This window comes from Cyrtonyx montezumae, unplaced genomic scaffold (genome assembly GCF_038088225.1).
Source record: "Cyrtonyx montezumae isolate F1298 unplaced genomic scaffold, pur_monq_1.0 scaffold_17, whole genome shotgun sequence".
NCBI lineage: Eukaryota > Metazoa > Chordata > Aves > Galliformes > Odontophoridae > Cyrtonyx > Cyrtonyx montezumae.
Genome location: NW_027071903.1, coordinates 26,936,920 through 26,961,444, shown reverse-complemented (window position 1 = coordinate 26,961,444; position 24,525 = coordinate 26,936,920). Strand labels below are relative to the sequence as shown.

Here is a 24,525-nt window from a genome sequence, read left to right as displayed (position 1 = left end):
GAAAATACAAAGAACCCTTATTGCAGGCATTTATACAGATACACATGGGTTCTTATAATCAATGGGCCTATAGCAGCTGGGTTTCAGAAGCAAACCCAGAGCCCCTGCTTAGGGAGTGGTTTGAAAGCCTGTGCAGTTGAGCTGAGACATACATTAAGTCAGAGCATTTGAATTGTTTACATAACCCAGCACTGTCCTGTCAAGTAGGGACCACATACTAAAAAAGATAAATAGTCTCCATCCTGCTGGTAGTATCAGGGATACCAGCATCCAGCTATCAATTCACATTTTGATAAGAGTGTTCAATGCTGTCAGCTGTATCTCATGATACTTAATGCAAAGCACACACACAGACATCCACTTCCACACTTACATGTATAAAAATGGCAAAAAACGCCCTTCCATGACTGCTGTTCTGGCTAAACATACAGCCCCACTGTCATTAATGGAAAGCAAAACTCAGTTACACATAGACAAGGACAAGTTTCCATTGGGTGACCAGCCTCTATTTTAAAAGCAAAGAAGAGAAGCCAATTTTACTCAGTGAAATGGTCAGAGCCATCTCATTAGCTCTTCTAGTCTGGCATATCTTAAAGCATTCTAGATTATCAACATGAAACAAACCTGTTTGGTCCTGGTTTTGCAAGAGCTTTTTTGTCAGGCTGGACTGTATTGTATGAACTAGTAGATTCCTCCACCCTGTGGTAAGTCCTACTTCTGGGCAAAACACAAGCAGCAACACTGCATGATAATATAATACAAGGACATCCTGCATTAGAAACGTGTAAAATGTTACAATTTCACAGAAAAAAATCCATGTGTGTTTTGTATTTCCATCTGTATGGTGGATTTTACAAGCACCTAACCCTCTAGACATTATATATTTACTTTTACATTTACTCCTTTTCAGAAGAAGGGCAACACAAACAGAGAATGCAAAAAAGTTTATTAGCATAAAAAGTACATACTCAGTAATCAATACTCAAATTTCTGTATCTGCTTCTGTTGAAGGAGGTTTTTAGAGTGTTGGAGGTTTCAGCTGGGAGATGTTGTGCCTTTTTGTCTTTTTTTTTTCCTTTCAGTTTTTTGTGATTTTTTTGTTTGTTTTCTGTTTTTAAGTTATGTAAACAATTCACAGTAAAACCCGTAGATGCAGACTACTAGCTATCATTTATATACTTTAAAAAGTTAAATAAAAGAACCAATTTCAGCAATACAAAAAGTAATACAAAAATGTGTTCAGATGCATGACAAATGTATTCAAAGAAGATGCAGAAGGATATCACAAGTAAATAAAAATAATGTTTTAAAGTTAGATCATACTAGAAATTCTCTGTATGGTCCAACAAGAAAAGCATTATGAAATTACTTGGTTTGATAAGAAATCTGCATAGTTACACCTGTTTTAACTGCATTAAACACTATCAGAGTAATAAACTGATTAAAAGGAATAAGAAATGTTAATTCAAGTTTAACATTTCAAGCTGCCTATTTCATAGAGTACTAGACAGAGGTAGATGTCCAATGTTAGTGACCAAGCTCATCTAGCAAGAGTCTTTAGCTGTCTTGTCAAGTCTTCACACTCAAAGCCAATGTGAAAAGGCTTCACAGAAAAAGGATGTCTTCCAAGAAGCCAGCCAGAAAGCCTGTATTGCTGATGGAAGCAGTTTCAATTATATTGCTTAAAGTGAAGAGTACTTAAGAACAAATCATTCCCTAGACCACTGTGAGGACACCACTGATAAAGCACTAGAACAAATTAATTCCACTTTCATTAAAATGGTTGCATGAGTTCATTCCTATGCTTATTTGGGAAGCTGAACCACTGCTGCCTAGCTGGCTAGTGACTAGTCAAAATAAGACTGCAGAGTACCACGGCGACGGATATCGCATGTCCAGCAATGGAAACCACCTCCCAATGAATTGGCATGGCGGATATTCACTTTAATTGTAGAAATGCCTGCAAGAAACATACATTGCATACTTTTAAATGAAAATCTCAAATTCGTGTGGTAAGCTTTGATCAGGACAGTAATTCTTTATCAGATCATATGGCTAGATGCAAGCACAGAAAAGTATTTCCTACTCATTTGTTAAGACATTCTTTCCCCAAATTCTAGGCAGAGAACAAGGTAGGAACATAGTTGATTCATTAATTCCATCCATGCCCTTGGGAATATAAGGTACCCAGAGCACAGCTGGTAGATGATGTGTTATGACATGTCAGTCATAAAAAGAAAAAAAGAAATCATTTTCCTCAGTGTGTGAAGAATTTGCTGAAATGGTGCTATGATATACAACCAGGGCATGTTTACATACATTTCTGTTAGCATTTGTGGCTCAGACACCGAAGGTGCTCTTTCAAGCCCCTTTCAAGAAAAGCAAAATTCAAAGTGCAGATCTCCAAGTCCCTCCTTCAACTGAGAGGGGAAAAAAAAAAAAAAGAGGCTGTTGCAGTTAATACCTAGGTTAAGAGAAGTTTCCTCCCCCTCCTCAGATCTGATTTTTTCAGCTGTTGCACAGCTTATACAAAGTCCTGACAAAATGGACTAGGATCAGAAATCTTTTGTAGTTTGAAGTTTGTCTTTTTGCTTCTTGCTGTGAATTCAAGAGAAGCTCAGTAGAATCCACCATCTTAGTTAGGAATATTTCAGTTCCCAGCAGACTCATCACAGTCCTATGAATTGGCTGACTACAGGATTTTACGTAGAACTCACACAGAGTAAAGTTCAAATGTAAAGGATGTGTCACAATTGGTGTTAATATTCCCATTTTCTAAGCGCATTAAAGCATTTATACATCTTCTGCTCCTTGGTCATACAAAGAATTAAGACTGCAAATTAAGAGTTACTAAAGCTGTACAACAGCTTTAAGAAGTTAAGAGCAGAAAAAAGCATTAAATTGCACAGTTTGCCCCTGTGAGCTCTCTCAGATTTGAGGGAAACTTCAATGAAGTGCACTCATCCGTGAACACATCAGACTTCCTTCTAGGATCAACCTGTCTTTCACCTTTAGTTCATTCTCTCCCTTTAAAGGGGTCTTCTGCTACTGAGGATTATTATACCTTACTCTCTGACATCTCTCCCTGGTTTTTCCTTACCTAACCATCAGTCATTCTAACCTGTTAACACTTGCATCACCGTGAGCTTACCCTGCAGCAAGTGTCAGCTGGCTCTAGCATTGAGCAAAAGCAGTTGCTCCATAGGAGGGCAGTCTATGAGCTGGAAGTAGAGCTACCTATATCCTTCCCTTCAAATGTGATGGAAACAATTGGATTAACTGTATGACTTCAACAAATTTATTTTATTTTTCTTTCCAGGGAGTTAAGCAAAATAAGACTCAGATTTTATATACAATTACAGTTCTCCTGCCTCTGCCTATCATATTTTTCCCTGTAGTGAGGTTACACCTCACAGGATGAAGAGTCTCCATAAGCGAGCAGAAGTACCTGGTCTACACAGTCTTAGTTTAAAGTACAAAGAGTTTGAAACTAGAACAAAAATCTGAAGCATTTTGGCTGTTTCATTCAGCAACATGTACATGCAGCCTCTCCAGCACAGAATTTGACTTCCAAATCAAACAGACAGTTTTATATTAAAAGAGCTAATTCAAAAGCATAACACCCATAATTTTAATTACTATTCATACTTTCCCTTGCTGCAAGCTGTAGGAGACACAAGATATAAGCTCACATTCATAGGACTTTATTATTCAGGAGAGAAATCACTCAATGACTCCTATGCATTAATCCAATTGTTTGAGTACTTTGTCCAGTGCCAGCTACTTTGACTACTGCAAGCAAGGCCTCCATTCATTCTGATGCACACAGCTGATCTCAAGATCATTTCACTTTAAGTGTATGTTAGAGTAATTAGAATAAATTAGGACATACCCAAATTTTCAAACATCTTCTGAATTGAAGTCTCATTGGCATCGACCATCACACGCTTCTCATCCAGCATTAGGACATTCATGGAGAGCCATTTAGAAGACATCCACAGTGGGTGATCTAAACACAGGAGAATGAACCTTCTACAGTAACTGTACGTTCTGTACCAATGTCATTCCATAAAAACACTATTAAGAATACTCTTGGAATTCTTAAAAAAGAAAGTCTGAGTATACCATCTGGGATGAGTGGCACTGGTGGGTGGATCACCGTCCAGCCTGCTTTCTTGAACAGCTCAATCTGAAAGACAAACTTAGTTAGATTCTAAACAGGCCTCTTAAAGTATCACATTATGTTCTCTACTTCTTCTCATTTTCTAGTGTTTTTCTTAATATAATCTAGATATTTAAAGATAGGTTACAGACAAAGGCAACATATGCAGTTCAGAGCCTGTCAGTTTAAAATGATACTTGTAAGAGGATTACTTTAGTATCAGGTGTGTTATTTGTAGTATTATTATTTCCCATATGACTACAGGAATCACTAGTATGAATCAGAGTGCCATTAATTACTTCTGCATTATGCTTCCTGAAAAACTTGGTATGCATTTTATTTAACAAAAGGAAAAAAAAATAGACATTGTATGGAATAATATGTTTCTCTAAGGATTACAAAACTTAGTAAAAATAAGAAGAGGATAATTTGGCTAAACAGAACAGACTTTTCAACCTCACTGCCTGAATTCTTGGAAGAGCTCTGAAGCAAGCACATGTGTGTGTGTGACCACGAGAGGGAGCTCTGATTCTGAAAACTCAGTAAGCAACCCAGTTAATGATGGGGAAGCCTCCCAAATAAGAATTATAACAAAAAAAGAAAGGAAAGATTTACTCATTGGAGCAGCAGAAAGCCCTCAATATCTCCCTGAAAACAATTACTATATTTAAGTTACAGAAGTGTTATGTAGTAGTATATCCTATATATTTGCTTTGATCCTATGTTGTTATAAAATAGAACACTCCTATCATATTTAAATAATGTACACAGGAAGAAACAACACATCTGTCTAGTAGTACAATAAGAAAGCAAAGAGCAGCAGCAGAAAAATGGGGGGTACTTTTCTTAACTTACCATTGCTACTTAAGTTAATGATTCAGTGTTGCTCAAGTATACTCAACTTGTGGGTTACCAATCGTCCAAGCAGAGACCTAATCTATCTGAATAAATTTACATACAAAACACTTGATACGTTCTCTTTTGCTATAATCTTACCTGATGGCAGGGACGGTCTGGGTTAGACAACACAAGACCAGGTCCAATGATATTAAATGTAGCATCAATGTGCATAGGGTTTGGATCCTTAAAGGATATTACATGCACTCTGTAGTCAGGTGCAAGATGCCTCCTCATCCATTCAATGCCCATATAATTTGTAACCTAAAAAGAGAACAATGTTTCACTTACTAGAACATAAACGGCATCCAAACTTAGTTTATTTATGTAAATAAAACCTTATATACTTAACACCAAAATATTAGAAGTTTGTGCCTCTAGTTAACTCCTAAAAATTAAGAGGTGGTCTATCAAGTAACTTATTTTGTCAAAACTATTATTTTAAAAAACTACTATATTTGGGAAGTTATAGAATATAAAAATATAAATACCAATCATTACGATAAGTAACCAAACTGCTGGAAGAAAACTTTGTTTACCTGACTCCTTTGTACAAAGATATCTCTTCCAGCTCTAATGAAATCAGCAGCATCAAAACATGGCTCAAATTCAGTAGTTACAAATTTTCCCTGAGCAGCCAGTTTATGCCTGTCTTCAACAGAGCGGATAGGATAATCCTAACAAAAAGAGAACAACTTTAAGTTGATGCTGGTACAAGGACCTTCTCCATCTATCTGCCACTTAAGAGTATTTTGAAATTAAGAAAATACATTCAAATCAGTTACTAGCATGTTCCTCATGGTTGGTTTAGTTTTCTTGCTTCTATATGAGAAGGGGGGAAAAAAAGCTTAATTACAGAGGTTTAAATAAGAGGTTTCAAGCACATTCAGGTAGATCAGTTATACTATAGAGACAGTGGCTTTAAGGAGCTATTAACTGGCTTCTGGATTCCAAGTGTTCATTACCAGTTGAGATTAACTGTCAGTCCAACAAACCATTGCACAGCAACAGGAATACTGGTATGCAAGCAATTTCCTAACAGAGGTGGACTTTGTGCTTTTTCCATGTTTTAGAATGGGGCAGTACTTCAATTTGAAGGACTGATTTTCAGATATTTAAATACATTTAAGAATCACACAATGGAATTAAAAAGAAAATAGATGGAAAATAGCATAAACAAAAGTAAAAGTAAGCATGCATTACAGTAGGCTCTGGATATTTCCTAATACTGAGCAATTATTCTAAGGTAATTTATTTTAACAAAGACTTCCTTGCATCATTGGGAGTGTGACTGTACCCAAGAATTTTTAATCATTCCACAAGCAGTTTTATTGCACTTATCATAGATGCTCTTATCAAGACCCTAATGTATTTGGAAGCCTATAGAAAACTACCAAAATTGCCTGAGCCAAAGTAAACCAACAGAGGGAAAAAAAAGCAGTAAAAACTCAAATATTTAGAAGATAATAGTCAGTTTAAATCTTCCATTATTTCTTTAATTAACTTCCAAAATACTAATCCTTCATATAAACAAGAATTATGAGGACTTTTTTGGGAAAAACATGCATACTCTTTCCAACTTTCCTGATATACTCGTAAAATACGGACATCCTCAGGGAACCCTAATTCTTTAGAGTAACCTTTGTGATGTCCTTCTAGCACTCTTCCCATTTTAGCAATGCTACATTTCAGTCAGCAATCAAAACAACTCAAAGCAGTCCTGAATTCAATAGCCACAGCTTCCTGTTCCTTGTTACCCAGGCATACACTCAGTTTCACCTGGAAAGGCCATAGAATATTTGCATACATGAAGTTCCTTATTCCCCCTCCTCCCTTCCAATTTTGTAAAACAGATGTTGAAATTGTCAGAAGTTCTGAAGAAGAATGAAAATAATACCTGATCATAGAGCTCATCTGCCATTGTAGGTTTGGGGGCAGTTGTCCACTTAGCACCATTGTTGAAGTAATCTTTAATAATTCGCCTATATGCTCTGTACTCAAAGAAACGAGCACGCCAAGCCATAGGCGCCTCAATGATTTCATTGCCTACCACCAACAGGATGTCTCTTGGCATGGCAGCATACATACCTAAAAGGAAAAATTCCACCCAATGAGACATGTATGCTTTTCTCATTTATTTCAGGTTTTTCACTTTTCACACTGATTTTTACCATTATTGCTCTCTGAAAGACTTGCAAATAGCATCTTCACAGGTCAGTCAGCAAACCAGACCATAAAGAGGACCCCACTGACACGTTTGAATCTTTCTAAGCAATATATTTTCTTAATCAAAATACTTGCAACAAATCCTCACAATGCTTTGCTACAAATACACGCTCGTTACAAGTTTACAGCTAGAAGGGAGGTATCTACAATCTCTTAAGATTCCGCTTCCCACAGTGGTTAATGGAAACTAAATAGACAAGTGTCTATGGATTACTCAGCTCATTAAGAAAGTAAAAGGAAGCTGGTTATCTAAGTTGACCACATTTCTTTGTTTCATCCTTTTTAACAGTGGTAGCACAGAATAGGAATTTGATGCAACACAGAACTAGTCGCAATGGAGCTTGTAAATAGTAATAATAAAAAAAACATCAACTGCTTTGTTATTATATAGTGCAGGATTGTAATGTAGCAAATCAGATGTCAGTATCTTTAACCACAAAGATTTCTTAAGTCACACTGAGGCACTATAACCTGATCTAGCACTGGTTCACACTCCTGCTCAAAACTGGGAATAAGACTAGATGGCACCCAAAGTGACTCAGACAAGAGCTGAACAGACTATAATGCCTTCAACAACAGAGTAACATTTACCCGTAGATTCAAAATCAGGAGTTTTATACTTCACAGACCAGTCAATTGGATCAGGCCTCTTGACAATTACACCTTCTTTTTTCAAAATATTGCACATCTCTTCAATTTCAGCAATAGCTTTTTTCACATGGTCTTTGGGGAAGCTTTCGCCTCCAAATTTCTGATAGAATCCCCAATACTTTTCATATGTATTGGCCTAAAGCAAAAGGACAAGTGACAAAGAAAAAGCAGCAGTTATTTTCATAAAAGTGAAACAGACGCACAATATAAAAATCTTCACATTCGGACTTCCTTGTTCTTTCACCAAATCCACATTGCTTTGTATAGAATTACCACCATTGTGTCCTGGTGCATCCAAGGAGCTGATAAGAGTTTCCTTCTAAAATATACTGGGGTGGTGGTGCAGGGGAAGGAAGGGAGAAGCCTCAAGACTTCAGATAAATGCTGCCAATTATTTCTTCTTGAGAAATCCTGTCCTAATAGTACACAGCTGTATTTTTGTGCTTACTTCTGCTACTAATACTTACCATTGGCAAGGTTTTGCTCAGATGCCTCATGATGTGTATGTGTCCAGCTACTAGGATATGTGTAAGTGCAGGTGTTAGTTGTGAATGGCTGATGTCTTCACAAATACTCACGCACGGTGTAACAGAGTTAAGTTTCAGTACATGCTGAGAAGACTCAATCAACTAACAGACAGTTTTAGCACTACTGACAGACTGTACGTGTGGCATGATGCCTAAGAAAAGAGTCTTAGGATGAACAGCAGGAATAAAAAGATAAATCAGCTCTGGAAAGGGAAGAAGCATACATTTCATTCCCATTTGCAAACGTAGTGCTTTGGCTTTGAGATGGGATTTTCAGGGTATTTATTTCCTCATATTTTTGGTTATAGATGGATCAGTAGTTTATATTCCTTGTTTCATACTGATGAAAATAGTATCACAAATAACCAGTGAATTCCTTCTTTACAAGTCTTTTCCCCTCTCTAGTCACAGCCCTACAGGAAGTCTCAATATTAGCAAATCACAGATGAATATCACAACAGACAACATGAAAACCTCCTATTTACACTTCAGTTACTATTTAGTAGGTAATGCTGCCACATGGCCATGTAACGTTTGGGCCTCATTACACCAGATCTGTATAAACACACCACAGAAAGGAAAGCCTTCAGACACATCATCTAACAAGGCTAGCAGAAGCACACACCCCTGCACTACCTCACCCTACTACTGGCACAGCAGCAGCATCCTAAGGGACAATGCACCCTGTTGGCCAGAAGCAGCCACGTTTCAGGTAAAGTGGCAGTCTACAAGTGATAACATTCATCTGCCAGGGATGGATTAAACCAAGTATAACACTTACAGGCAACCCTCTGCTCCTGAAATCCCCTGACAGACTTGAACTAAAAATTAACTCAACCCTGAGTACAAGGGCATACCTTTAAGAAGAAAATAAAGAGCTTTTAAAAACAAAATTAAAAAAATAATTAAGCTGCTTCAGCAGTCAATCTTTGGAAATGCTTCATTTGGAAATATGAGCTGCGAAACCAGCAGCTCAGATGGATCTCTGCTAACACTAAGACAGTAGAACAAGTGTAAATAGAGCCCTTTTGGAATAACAACAAAAGGGATCAGAAATTGTAAATAAAAGAGTCAGGACCTCCCTCTACCACTTCTGTTCATTCAGCCAGAGTGAGGGACAGCAACTGAAACACAGGAGAACCTGCCCTCTCTGACACAAGGCCTCTCCTGCCACTGCAGCCCCAACTGCCTTCCCAAAAGCAGCATTCTGGGCAGACAAGGAGTAACAAACCCCCAGCCCTGAGTATTGCTGATGCAGAAATTCATCTGAAGGTACTTCTGACACTCCAAGCAATGCACTGTACTCAGTGATTTCCGGGAATCTGCCATTAAACTAGAGAGGTAAGAAAGAAAGAGAAGTCAATCTCATAGATATTCTTAATACCTTTATACAGGCAAAAGACTCAACATGGCCATCCAGCTCCTCCACTGCTGAAACTTCTCATCCTTGGGGGGGTTTATTCGTTCCCTACCAACTCCAACTGAGGTCTTGGGTAATTTGATCACTCTGGGGTTGCCAGCTGTGCAGAAGCAACATGCAGATCACATGAACTGCCAAGCATTCCTATGGAATCCTGTTCTGCTAAAGAGATAAGTTTGTCCTGAGGAGTAAACCTAGCTATTTTCAGAGCCACCCATGGTATATTTTAATTTCATTAATTCCTTAGAGGTACAGCTCTCCTCTCCTACTGCTCCTCTTTTTCAAACCTGAAAAATGACACCTGAGGCACACTAACCCAATGGTGTAATCTTAAAATGAAGGCAGAGTAAGAGTAACACAGCATCTTTCACTACTGGCAAACCAGGATTATTCAAGTATGCCCTCAGGGCAGAATTACTGTGTCAGCTTCTGCAGCACAGTTAAGACAAACACAGAGAAAACCAGAAGAAAATATCTCAGCAAGCATAATACCTGTTGTGGCCAATGTACTCTTCAGATAAGACATCTTAAATAAAAGAGAGCTAAAAGTAAAGCTTTCTTTAACCCCATACACAAGGCCTTCGAATTCCAGGGTTAACTGTATACTTTAGCATTCCTCGTTCATCTTTTTAGAATGCACATAACAAAAAGTGAATTTTTGCATTCATTAAAACCAGGCTAACTGTGACACCTCAGCAAGGCAGATGCTTCAAAGAATATTTCTTCTGACATTAAAGCCCTTGGTCACTACTCGAGGACAGAATTTCACCCAGACATGATGCTACCACGTAACAAAGATAGGCATTAGGGGTATTTTTTTTTGCATACTCTTTCTGTTCATTCACTATGATATTTTACATAAAGTATATAAATGTACATACATACATTTTACATTAGAAATGCCAACCCTCATTAGCTTTTTTATCTGAGGCTGCTAGAATTTCTCTGTGGTGTCTGAAATAGGATTCTGGAGGTTAGTAAGCAAGCTTCAGCTTTCAAGGAGTAAATAGAAGCCACAACAAAGCCAGTAGCAAATTTTCATTGAGCTCATGGAGGCCAAGATACCATCTCAAATATCTCAGCATACATCAGAGGAGTACTCCTCTCACTGGCATTTGGAACCACCAAGCTGCAGTAACTCATTCATACTCCTGCAGACACTTCTGCTCAGAATCATCACCCAAGTTTCAAATGAAAATTTACTCAGATAAAAGGGGCTGGAAGATGAAAAGTCTTTTCCATCAGTACATCCAGAACTTCCTCTAAACTACCATTTCCAGGGCTTTAAATGTTTTTTTCATCATATTCTTCATCAAAAAGTGTTCTGGCAGGGAGAATGGAACTGAGTGTTACAGTCATCATGCTCCTGCTTCCCTTTTTATACCAAGGCCTTCAGCCAATTTTGTAAAGATATTCTTAACGTTTTACTGAGGTCACTTCAGCAGATGTGTTGCGCCAGCTCATTTCTCTGGGACAGCCATGCATTGTATGTCTTGCCCCTGTGGCAGCAACCCCCCCCACGCCCTCCCTTACATGCTGCAGCTGTGCAGTGGCACTTGAGGAGTAAAATTCAAGGTTATCCCCAGGAATGCAGGTAACACCACACATTCAGCACCTTTACAGCCCAGGTAAAGTTCACAATGTGAGTCTGGAGCAAGCCCAGCATTTTATCACACCTCTTAAGCTAGCGAGGTTCTGTTTGGTTTAAAACCATTCAAATTCTAATGTTTCATGTAAAGCTTTTCTTCAATATCCATAAGCAAAGCAAGGCAGTAATGAAATGTTTAGAGAACAAAGAAACATGGATTTCATTGCTGCTACAGTTTTATACGTGGAAAAAGATTGTTAAGAGAAGGTGAGAATACACTTCTATACAAAACATGAGAGCTTCAGCAAAAGCTATTTAAACAGAGCAGTCCTGCTAGTCTGCAGCTACAGACCTCTTTCTAAGTAGGAAATTACACTCAAAACACTAAAGCAAGCCCCAGCTCACCAACGAGGACGAAGGGCTGATGTAGGTTTATCTCAAACACAGCAAGGTGCAGCTTGGCAGTGGGAACAAGGGCCGTATCACCAGCACGGCGATGCTGTAAAACCCATGGATGTAAGCCATCGCCTTGAGGGGGGAATTCTCCTAAGCGAAAACCACACCTTGTGCACTGCAGAGCTCAAGTCGTACAGACAGAATCCGCACAACTCCTCACTTCAAGTTGCTTTTTCCCTTCTTTACCTTAACCTCCACGGAAAAAGGAGGAACGCGGGCGTTTTCGGCTCTTCCCACAATGACCTCTTCCAGGGGGTCCCACTCGTTGTAGGAGCAGACGGGGCAGTCCTTGTGCGCGGGGCCGGGGGCCTTATCCTCAGCAGCACAGCGCTTCTGGGAGGCCGCAGCCACCTGGGTGCTCTGCGGAGACCGCTGCACCCATCCCGTGACGGCCCTTCCGAGCTTAAAACACAAACAGAAATCGCGTTTTCCTCGCGGAACGCAACGTGCAACAGCTCAGCCCCACGCCGCGATCCCAAAGCGACGAGCAGCGCGTGGAGCATCCGCAAGGTTTATTAGAGACGTTCTGATTCGCGGCGCACTCAGCGCTTAAAGGACAACGCGCCCTCCACAGCGCACAGCGGCGTCACCGAGCGCGGCGCTGCCGAAGCGGGAACCTCCATCCCACGCCCGCTCTCCTCTACGAAGAGCCCCCGGGAGCACTCAGCCCCGGCTTCCCGCCCAGCACCAACCCGCGAGCCGATGAAATGCGCCGCCTCGGCTCCCCGGCTCCCCCCGCGCAAACACCGCACGCGCAGCATCTCCACAGACGCCCCGCAGCGCCGCGCCCCCCGCCCCGCGCCCTTATAGCGGCTGCCCACGGCCCCGCCCGCCCTGCGCTGAGGGGCGCGGCCATTTTCCGCCGTGTGGGGCTGCGGGGTTTGGCTGTCGAAGGGGTATTGCTATAAAATCCCAAACAGCTGCAAGTTGTGGCTTCCTCAGATGCACGTTGTGCCGTGCTGAAAAGTCAACCTAAAAGCGGAGACGCGCCGTCGTTGGCTCCGAGGAGAGCCTACAGTCTCCTGATAACGTTAACAGGCGTTATCTTCAAACGCACCTCTGTTTCTGTTTCAGTCTGCAATGAGAAATTTACTTGCTTATGTCTGGCAATAGAGAACTAATTGTAATGACTAGCCTCATACACACGGTTCTGCATTTCCTCAGCTTTACATAGAAGTGCGCTGTTGAATCATCTGACTTCACCTTACACAAGTTTAATCTTATCTTTTTAAAGAAGTAATTATAGCAAAAATTCTTTTGGCCTGAGTAATTTGATTTAACATAAGCAAAACCTTCCTTCCAAGCCTGTTATTTTTGGTCTTGCCTTTCCTATCCATTCGCTCAGCTTTGCTCTGCCCCCATCAGCCTGTGTTCGCTGCTCAGGATGCGGGGATGTCCATGAATAGACATGATACTTGACATTACTTCTATATATAAGACCACAAGCAGTGCTAATGAACTCAACACACACATACATAGAAGGCAAAAGGTAAACATCATTAGTACTAATGCATATTTAAATGTAAACTGTGGACTTCATATAATATAGCACGTCAATTAGCCTGGTTTTAATGAATATAACACATGACAGCTTTTAATGGGAGTAAGACAGATACAGGAGAGTAAGCAAGTTCTACACTATCAGGTAATTAATCCTTCATCTGTTTTCTTTTTTTTTTTGGTGCAGACAAATGCTGCAGGAGAAATAGGACAGTACCTTTTCTCTCATCATGAACACTTCATGGAGAAAAATCAGTTGTAGCTGCTATGATATCTAAGAACGCTTTGTCCTTTTTCAACTGACAGCAGAACTTTTTGATGACTTGCTCATCTTAGTTTGTTAAGACTCATTTGTGATAAAGATGTCTCAAACTATATTTCCTTTATTGAATATTTGCTTGTGTCTAAAAGTTTATTCTTCATCATTTCAGAAGACTTTTTTTAACAATCTATTTAATTTTTACAAAACATTATTCTAGATACACTCAGGTGCTTGTTATTTCACTCGATTGATTTTGCTAAGGTCAGTCTACTCACATTGACCTTCTGAAAGAATTAATGATTGGCTTGAGGCTAAATCCAAAGGTCTTGCTTCTTTTCTCGTCCTTCTCAACTTATCAGCTAGTTTGGGACCTTTGGATCATTCTTTCTCAACTCAGTTTACATAGTTTTTCTGACTCTGCACAATACTTCTTTTCCAACTTACTACATTTACATGGGTTGTTCTGAAAGTAATGCCTCCTATTTACTTCCATGGAAACTACAACAGATATAAAGAGCGCAATAACGTTGCTTGATAGAGCAAATTCTCAGTTACAAAACTCTTTTTTTTTCAACAAAGTCACCACCATGAGATACGTATTTTCACCAGTGATGAACAAGAGCTGTGCTCATATAAATCTGCACCAGCGGATGTGAACTGCTGTCTCTGTTACCATTGCTGAAATGCATCACCCATCACCTCACTGTGCTCACATCCACTCTTTGGTCTCCATAAACGTTCACCATGCATCAATGAATGTCAGTGGATGCCATTTTTTTTCCTCATGGAAAAATTCAATTCCACACCTTCCATGTGAACTTCTATATCAGACACAATTCTGTCAGACTATCACTCTGCTGCCATCTGTCACAGCAGCAACACAACGTTCAGTCTCTACTGCCATACTACCACCAAGATCTGCCTCTGATATCATGGGCTAACATGATAATATAGGAGGTATTACTTTGTAGAGTTCCTAAAATCGTTGCCACCATCATTACAGTAGGTTTGTGCTGAATGCCCTACCATTTATTTATTTTTCTGCTGGACAGCATTTTTTCTGCCCATTTTGTACACAGTGAAAACATTCTCAAAGGTTCTTTTCTTCCTGTGTGAGATGCAGTTCCTCCTGCATATAATCCAATCTTCATTTAAGTATAATCACAGCAGAAATCCTTTCCTTCACTTAACTAGCATATATGTTGTCTGACCTTGAACCCTTTATTCATAGCATTTTCCTTCCATCCTTCACTGAGGACCAGCCATTTGGCCACCAGTTTGCCCTTATGGCGTGTGTCTTGATATCTGTAATGTTATCTATGCATTCATCTAAAATTCACTCAGGTATCATTACATTTCTTTCATCGCTTCACTACTTCCTGTGTATTTTGAAAAAAATCTCACTTGCCTCCTTAAAATAATCCCTCACATTTCTCTGCATACCTTTTTTCCTTCATACACAATATGGACTTTATAAAACTCACATTTGTGATGTTTAAATGTGTCATTCTTCGCAGTCCACTCTTTTGGATCCACAGGAGTGTCCTCTTACTTTTCATATGCTAGTTAGCTCTTTATATCTTCTTCCCCTTCTACAAGAAGGGCTTGATCTACCCATGTAAATTTAAACAATTATATAAGTCATGGAGCACAACAGGAACAATTATTCAAATAATTATTCAAATAAAGCCAATTCCATTCATACAAACAGAAGAAAGTTACTCAAATTTAGGTAAGTTATTTTTTGTTACCTAAGTGAATTTACATGAGTCTGGATTTATCCATATCATTTATTTTTGTGTTCTTTCTGGGTCTAACAAGATGTGATCTACCAAGTGGGTGCTGAGCTCTTTGGATCAAAAATCATATAAGGTCACACCATGAATGTTACTCTAGCACAACTGCTGGAATAACTGGAACATCTTGAGGTCCATTTGCTGCCCAAGAGCTTGCCAATTATTCTCAAAATTATGCGGGGGTCTAGTAAAGATATTTTTTTCTACTGTAAACTTTGTTTCAGTAGAGGATTTTAACTAGAACGAGAAACAGGAGCTTCACACCACTATTGCTGTGATCTGCCCTATACAGATTAACAGACAATTTTTTTTATTTTTATTTTTTGGTGTGTGTGTGTGTGTGTTTCATAAAGTGCCTTTCAGGCTTTTGTATACAATCACATCATTCTGATAACTAGGTTATCCATTTAAAGCAACGTGGTTCCAGTTAATCAGAAATATTCTAGCCCAATAGTATCAGAGAGAATAAAACATAAAATGGTAAAATTCTACTTTAAAAATATATAATTATTAAAAAGCAATGGAAACACGCAGTACAGAGAAGCCAGCTTTGGCAACAAGTTAATGAATATCAAGGTATAAACTCAGCTAACTTTTAGTATAGTATCTGGTCTCTTTTTTTTCCTCTAAAATATGTGTATATATTAGAGAAAGAGATAACACAAGAGACTATACTACTGTTTAAATTTCCAACTGTCCAGGAACTGACATCCCACCTTCCAGAGCATTTGCTGTTGTTTAAAGCTGTAACATGGTACAGCAACATACCTGAAGCACTTCAGGAAAGTGATGATTAAGGTTAAAAAACAGCTTATCTCCTCTTACTGGTATTTCTGCTATATTACTCATTAAAATTACATGATATAGGATGTCTGGTCTGAGCTGGGCTTATCATTTACACATATTCAGTTATTTTCACTGAAGATATATCTGTTCAACAATAAAATCATGAGACACTTCAGTTCCTTGTGCCTTTTCAAGGATACTGCTTGCTAACTTCCATCAGAATTCACACAATAGAAGAGAAGTTGGCACTACGATCTTATCTGATAGCCATCAGAAGCAACACAGAAGAATCCAACATGCTTCTTAGAAAGCAAGTTTCACAATTCCTGAAGTTCAGAAATCTGGATTGTTTGAGTTGTGAAGAAGAGATGAATCTGAAAATACTAAAATTACAAATTACTTGTGTATCATTGTTTTTCTTTTGAGCTCATATTTATTTCTTGTCAACTCTATATAGTTTCACATAACATCCTTCTCTCTAAATTGGACAGATGTGGATTTGACAGAAGGAACTGGCTGGGTGGCTGCGTTTAGAGAGCTGCTGTCAATGTTCAGTGTCTAGGTGAATACCAGTGGTGAGTGATGTCCCTCAGGAGACCTTGAAGCAGATCCAAAGGAGAGGATCAGAGATAGGGTGAAGGCTCTGGGCAGGCCTCATTGCAGCCTTCCAGTACTTATAGGGCACTTATAAGAAAGATGTAGTGATAGGACAAGGGGTAGTGGTCTTAAACTGAAAGAGATTAGATTTAGATTAGATATAAGGAAGAATTTCTTTGCTGTAACAGCAGTGTTGAACTGAAACAGGTTGCTCAGTGAAGATGTGGATGCTCTGTCCCTGGAAGCGTTCAAGGAAAGGCTGGATGGGCTTTAGACAATCTCATGTAGTGAAAGATGTCCCTGCCCATGGCAAAGGGCTTGAGCTAGATTTTTAAAGATCCCTTCCTACTCAAAACATTCTTAAATTCTATGTACACACGCACACAATCCACGGTCATAAAACCTGGGGTCTAAGGAAAGAAGACTGAAATTTCATTGTCTTAAAAAAATCAAATGTGAAAACGTTTCTCCTGCATAAAAATGGATGAATTATGTAGAGTTATTATGCAAGAAATGTAAGTAGTAATAAATCAAACTTCTGTAAGATTCCTATCTCATTGACATGATCTAGTTAGTGCATTTTTTTTTATTTATGCAAACGTACCTTATATCTCTTTCCACTAAAATGTCTTTTAAATGGTATTGCTATGTACAACTAAATCAAAATGGTACAGTACAGGCAGCAGAGGCACATATATGTGAAGGACAGGACAGTGGCCAACAAGGAGCTAGAAGTTGCAATTAAATAGCAAATAATGACAGAGCTCTGGTGAGATAACCATTAGTCAATTTTTTTGCTTAAAGTTAGTCCAAAAGAAGTTTTGAAATTTAAGCAAATAAAATAGTCCTTGTTCATCAAATCCACCTGAGTTCAGGAAGATAGGACTTTCTACTGTCCTATTGGCAACTCACAGATCATGCTATACTACAGAAATGCCTGATTTATTTTATTGAATCAATTTACTTGAATCAATTTATTTTCCTACAAGAGCTTGCAAAACACATGTTCTGATTAACTACACTGTATGCCCTTATAAACATGAGTACAAACATACATACAAATATCTGTTTTAATTTTAGACACCATGTTTCTATTATAGAAAGGTGACAGAGCTGAAGAAAGTTCTGTGAATGTAAGGAGCTTAGTGTTCATAATCCATGACATTTTACACTGTCATTTCCAGAGACAGCGCAGTGCTGACTACTGTAGAATGCAGAAGGTTCATGCAGCAAAAGGCACATCTCTTGGTTGGATTGATTTCATTCAGACCAGTATTGCCACACATACAGTAACACGATCTGCCAACATATTCCAGGGTCAGTACTGTGACAGTACTTTCTGTCAGGGCTGCCAGCTGAACTTCACAGCTCTACAACATGTGAGATCTCTTAAATCTCACATAGACCGTCTTTGACAAACTCCTATTTATATGAGCATGTAAAATCTGAAGACTGCTTTACGTTTCTTTTTCTCATAATAAGTCTTAGAACCTCAGCTACTCCATGTGGCTTCTTGAGCTTTTAAACGTTCCTTTTGATAATGAGCAATTACTCAAGTATTATTTTTTAGTGTATGCGTGCAGTTTATTCCTGTGAAAGAGGCTGGAGAACTCTTGGACTACACAAGATCAGTTTGCCATAATTCAGCACACAAGGCTGTGAGAATAAAGCTCCTTCCTTCCTCATCCCTTTTTCAAATAAAACAGAGATCTTTGATAAGCACATTCCATCACTTGATGCTCTTGTTGGCAGCATCTGTGACTGATGCTTATACTTTAATTCCTCTTGAAAGTATGTCTAGTATAAGATAGCCTTGATGGTAGGATGGTATCAAATTATAAGACAGGGTTTGATTTGAATAGTTATTTCATAAATTCTTTGCGACTTTTACACTGAGTCTGATTCAAGCCTGAAGTTAGTGGTTCAAAAATAACACTTGATCTTGATGCACGGATGTCATCAACTCTACCATGAAATGAAAAAGAAAAACAAATAGAAAAATAAAAAATAAATTAAAAAAAAAGCAAATGCAAAATTTGCTGGGAAAGAAAAAAGTTAAATTCTCCTGAGGTTGAGGCTCATCTAAGCTATATATTTAATCCTTATCCTTTTATCTCCCCAGAAGAAAATTGAGCAAGATTCCCTCTGGGGGCTCTGTATTAAGAGATGGGATAATTCCTGAGTTTCAGCAGCTCTCTTCCCTGATATTGAAAAGCACATCTGTTCAGCTGAATTCCAACCATCTCTACCTAAGGAGGATGAGGCGGGGCTCAGTGACAAGAATCTAGCTACTATCCAGTGCCAGGAATCTCTCATATGTCACTGTAGAATTTACAGTTTGATTCCTAGAATTTCACACTAGTTGCTTTTAACATCTCTGCAACGGAAAGATGAATTTCACTATGACTCAGAGAGCTGCACCTAGAATTTTTTCAGCCTGTTGTATTTGAACAGAGAGCTACAGCTGGGCAGGCATCTCAATAGAAAGTAGTTAATGGCATCAATTTTCATATCTTAGAAGCAAAGATGGCATTGTAATGAGATCTGGCAGATTTCCTGGCAAAACAAGATTTTAGTTGAAAAATGCCTATTTTTTTGAAATGAGAATGTTTCATTTAGAGTTTTTAGATCCAGTAGATGCAATAGAATACAATAAAAAATTTCTTTCCTTCTACTACTTCTTGCTCCGGTTTTCCATGCAGGCCACTGGGAAGACAGATGCTGCCTGCTGTGAGTGCTGCATGTATCCTACAAGCCTTCTGGCTTTGCAGGAAAATAGTTTAGATTTCCAACAGGAGCTTCTGCAAGCTGTTGAAGACCAGGTCCCCTCTTAAGATACCATACATGCTTCTAAGCAGCAGGCTAAACAACAAAGCCACAATATGCAGGACAGAGTAGCTAGATCCATAGTTATTGATTGCATATATAGCAATAGCAGTGTCATTTCATACTGTTCAACTAACATAGCTCCCATCTCCTTTGGAGTGGAGTACATCTCCCATATGGCTACACACCTAGAAGTACAATATATAAATCTGGACTATCTATATGGTTTTGTAAAATGAGTCATCTTATGTTTATTCACAGCAACGTTGCACATCTTTTACCTTTTAAAAGCAATTTCTTTAATGTGAAGGAACATCCAAGAACTTGTGATAGAGTGCAACAAAGAAAAGACGCCCTGCAAATACAAATTTCTTTTTTTTCCCATTTTTCCCATTTATCTTTTTTTGTGAGGAACAGAAGGACTGGGCAACCCTTCAGGCAAAACTTTCTTGGAAACTCCAGCATCACAGGAGAGGTTAACTCACTTTGAAGACTTATGGAGGTTGGTGATTGCAAAAAATTTCAGTGAACAGATGTGTCAGATCAGCTGCAGAGCTGGCTGCCAAGTCAGCTCATATAGGTGACCTACCAGAAATCCTGATGAATAAAAAATTTGTAAGCATCATTCACCAGAAGTGGGGAAAGATCTGGAAAAATACCAATAAACTGCTGATGTTAGCATAGTTTAAGTGTTGCCAGAGCATTTATGTTACTGACCCTTATCTAGCGAATCTCTGCCAGACAGGGAGGCCAAAAATGGCTTGAACTTTGCCACTAGTAGGTTCACTGATTTATCTCTAACCTAAAACAAACTTGGTTCTTGAATATATAAAAGTGATTTTTTCCTGGTTAATAGACATCTTGCAATTCATGCAGAAGAGGAAAGAGAGCAGAGGAAGAATTTGAGAGCTCAAGATGCTGCTTATTATCTCCTCACTCCCTCCTTTTCATAGATCCTACTACTATTAGAACTCCTTGACAAGTCAAGTCCATCCAATGAATCTGTGGAGAACTTACCCATCAAAATATATTCTGCTAGTTTAGGAAGCTGGATTGCTCAGTGAAGTGTCAGAAGAGCACCAGAGGCAGTGGAGCTAAGAGACAGACCAGATAAGGACAAGAGGGGAACAGAATCGTCCCTTTTGCTAGCAACAGTTAATCTGAGGTCAGCCTATCTCTTCTAATTGTAATGACCTTACAGAAACACTGCAATAATACTGCAAATAAATCCTTAATAGCAACTGCATTAGCTGTGAACATCAAAATCAGTCAGAAAGGCATTTCAAACTGGAAACTGAAGACAGAAGAGCTCAGTTTAGCAATCCTAAAGATTATCCAGTTATGGCTTTCAGTGGGAAGGGTCAGATGAAGCAGCCAAGAAAATAAAATCTGGTTGATCTGTGACACAGGTTTATTCAAACTCTGAACCCTAATGCTCTGCCATTGATTAGTAAGTAGATAAGAGGTGGTTTGTGGTTTGGTTACTGTCACTTGAGATAGAATGGACTACTCTTGTCTTGTACCATTACAGTGAGATCTCCCACTAAACCATTAAAAAGTAGAAAACAGAAAAGAGAGAAGGGTGTCTGAACAGAAAAACCTGCAGCCTGGAGCATACCATGGTTACAGAGTACAAGGATTGCTCAGCTTTCCTACGATCCCTGCTCGCATATTTTCCCCTTAACTGGGAGTACAGTGAGCTCGAATACCAATGTAAGACAAAGTTCCAGTTACTTGTAACCCTCCAGTGACATCTTGTGGACAAACACAAGCTGCCCTTGCCAGCCACGTAACTTTGCAAAGCCATGGGTGTCTGCTTGCTGCTGTGAAGCAAGGTCTCTTCCTGAGTTCAAGGAGCTCTGTAGTGTCCTACATGTTTTAGTTGTCTTTATTTTTTCTTTCCCTTACTGTTCTATAGCAACTACAGCAACAAGCCTTGTACAAAGAACTAAAAATAGAGGTAAGCAAGAAAAAAACAAATGGCAGAGGTGAGCACAGAAACTGAGGAAGAAGAGCAGTGAATAAATTCCTTGAACTACATTTTCTATTAATAAGCAGATAGTATTTTCTAAATTTGAGAGTATGCAAGTGTTAAGCAACGAGGGTTTGACAGTGTAAGACAAGAGGAGCCTATGTTCTGCTTGCTATAGTGACAGGAGAAAGCAAATAACCAGAACCACACGATCATAGCTCATTGCGTCCCGAAAATATTCCCCCCCAGTATGCCTGTGCATCACTGGCAGAGGCTAGAAGCAACAACTTAGCTCAGAATCAAGTGTGGACACCAGTAAAAGGTTACTAATACATTGCAAAAAATATTAACTGATTTTGGAAGCTTAATTTTGGAAGTTCCATTTTGAAATATGAAACCATTCTTTATGGACAACAAAATTAACTTATACAGTTAAATAAACAAGATACGTCACCTGCAGTGGTTTAATTTATATTAACCTCACAAGAGATCTTGGAATGATTATTCAGTCTGTTCATTCAATATCCCTAATTCCTGCACTCAATCTAGGAAATACAATATTAAAACTCCCCATAGGCAACAATCTATTTAATTACAAGAGTTTCTTTTTAATAATTTGTGTGATCGGCCAATATCTGTGTCTCTTCCAGGTTATTTTTAACTTTTATTCTAAAACTGCCTTCTAAGAAGTTCCATCGAGGCATATTTATTCCAGAATACATATTTCTAAACAATTACTCCAAAATAGCTGAAGTGCTTTCAACTCACATTCTATCTTTTGTCATGATAATATATACTAAAGATGTAACACTTCCACTCTTAGAAGGAAACAGGACCTCATATCTGGTTAGTCACAAAAATTTATACATTACTAACAATAACCACCTACCCAACCAGAAATAGAACACTCCTCTCCTTAAGAGCTCTGACAGTACCCTCAGCAAATATTAGGAGCATTCTGACAGCAGCTTTAAGGGGAAAGGGCTGAGTTAGTGTTCTCTAACACTGTAAATCACTACACATTTTATTATTATTATTAAAAGACAGCAACTCATTGATGGGTAGTGATCTGCTCCCTTGCCGTTTTCACCTGATACCTCTGTACACCTACATTCACCAGTGTAAGTGGATGTTAATGCTGAAAATAACATATATAAACACATAACATGGGAAAAATACACTATTTCTCCAGAACAGGAAATACATTCCCTCGATAAATCTGCTGACACCTTGAGATGTCATCCCACAGGACACTGATGCAGGGAAATGAAAGAGATCCACGAATGCCACCTAATGTGGAGATATCACAGAAAGGTATCTGTGTTTCAAGTGCTTCCACAAATCATCAGAAGGATGAAAGCTAGACAGGAGGAGACGATGGAGGGGAACATACCTGGAAAAATCATCAGCTCATTAACAGGGCACTCACTGAAACTGCAGAGAGCAACTGCGAGTGGCTTCCTGTCCCCACACGGACTAACTGCGGGGTACCTGGGCATAGCCAGATCTCAGCAGGACAAGGCCCACCACAGCTGCACTGCTGCCTGCCCACTCTGGGGCAAGAAAACCCAAAACATATAATCAGTAGTTAATTACCCATTAAAACCTCTGTGATAATGAGAAATACTTGAACAAACAGAACTGCATCTAGCAGTGGACTAACACATACTCACCTTTGGGTTACTGAAGAAAACCAGTTTGTCTCAGTATCCAGCACAGTCTAATTCCTAGAAGGGCTTTGCTTGAGGTCTTTAGAGAACAAACAAATCTCAGTGCTGAATCAAAAATATCTAAAATGAACATTCTAGACATAGGTATCTAAGGCTCAGTAAATATTAGAGGAAATAACAGGAACTCAGAAGGATCATTTGTTTTAAATTTAGAGCCTACCCAAATGCCTAGCAACCCTGATGTAATTCCTGCCTGCTCTGTTGAATTCTGGTTGTCACTGCCAGGTTAAGCATCATTAAACATTACTTCTGAAACAGGACATCACCTCGACAAGATAGCCAGCACGTGACTTAAATCAGTACCTGTGTAGAGCTGAAAACGTTTATGAGGGTCTGTCACTGAAGGACTTGCCCAGTCTTCACCTGTCATTTTCTTGCTCTTCTCTAAAAAAAATTCTACTGCTCTTTGATCTGGAAACAAAGTCCAGATATGCTGACAGCACTGCCTTTCAGTAGTGACCTTCCTGTAGTCAGCAGTCTATACTGAGGCTGCAACAATCAGGAAATATTAAGCCTTAAGAACTTGATAATGTACCTTAAGCAGTCTGAAAATCTTTCTTACTTTTAATTTGAATATTAAATTCAAAACTGACTTTTAGTACCTGGTAAAATGATGTTCTGGATCAGAAGCTTAACACTTTCTGATTAAAAGATGAAAATACCACAAGTAACATTGCTCGTGTTTTTCTGCCTCATTTAAATAGGGTAATAAGTAAAGTCTTCCAGTAATGTTTCTCCTTCCAGCTCTTCTTGCATTCAGATTTATGGGCCACATAATTTTACAGTTCAATTATTATTTGACTGATGCAGATGGTCTAGACCTCTATTAGTAAAGTTTCAACTGTATGTATTTTTATTTTTTTTTAATACAATTATCTTTAAATCTAGAAAATTTCATCTAATTTCCCTAGTTATATATGATGGCATTGGTAAGCAGAGCTGTAATTTTGTTTTGCAGAGTGCTATTGAATTTGCAGCAACTTTTAAATACGATGAAGTACAACCAGTGAATGAGGGTTTCAATCCAGCAGTCATTAAAGATTGCTTCTATTTTCTGGATGACAAAACAAATGACTCAGGACATCTATAACTCAGTAAAAAAACCCACGACCTCAGATGGTAAGCATGT

General features: G+C 38.8%; 1 protein-coding gene across 2 annotated transcripts; it reads right to left on the bottom strand.

Annotated features, from left to right (window-relative positions):
- Positions 1-929: 929 nt before the first annotated feature.
- GATM (glycine amidinotransferase) lies at positions 930-16,413 on the bottom strand. 2 transcript variants are annotated; one of them, XM_065733937.1, is made up of 9 exons: positions 16,254-16,413; positions 12,114-12,329; positions 7,877-8,072; positions 6,957-7,147; positions 5,599-5,736; positions 5,159-5,323; positions 4,126-4,189; positions 3,893-4,009; positions 930-1,960 (listed from the first exon to the last, which is right to left on the bottom strand). In XM_065733937.1, exons 1-9 carry the CDS (start codon positions 16,332-16,334, stop codon positions 1,848-1,850), a joined length of 1,281 nt encoding a protein of 426 aa, XP_065590009.1. In that variant the 5' UTR covers positions 16,335-16,413; the 3' UTR covers positions 930-1,847. The 2 variants fall into 2 exon arrangements, with proteins under 2 accessions (XP_065590009.1, XP_065590010.1); XM_065733938.1 differs by lacking the exon at positions 16,254-16,413 and adding an exon at positions 12,620-12,696.
- Positions 16,414-24,525: the final 8,112 nt, after the last annotated feature.

Excerpts from the sequence above, each read along its gene's own strand:
- GATM (XM_065733937.1), bottom strand. The coding sequence starts at position 16,334 with ATGAGTAATATAGCAGAAATACCAGTAAGAGGAGATAAGCTGTTTTTT. Across the intron at positions 5,324-5,598 it reads TCTTTGTACAAAGGAGTCAG|GTTACAAATTATATGGGCAT; the intron begins GTAAACAAAGTT and ends TTCTCTTTTTAG. Across the intron at positions 4,010-4,125 it reads AGTGCCACTCATCCCAGATG|ATCACCCACTGTGGATGTCT; the intron begins GTATACTCAGAC and ends TCCTGTGTTTAG.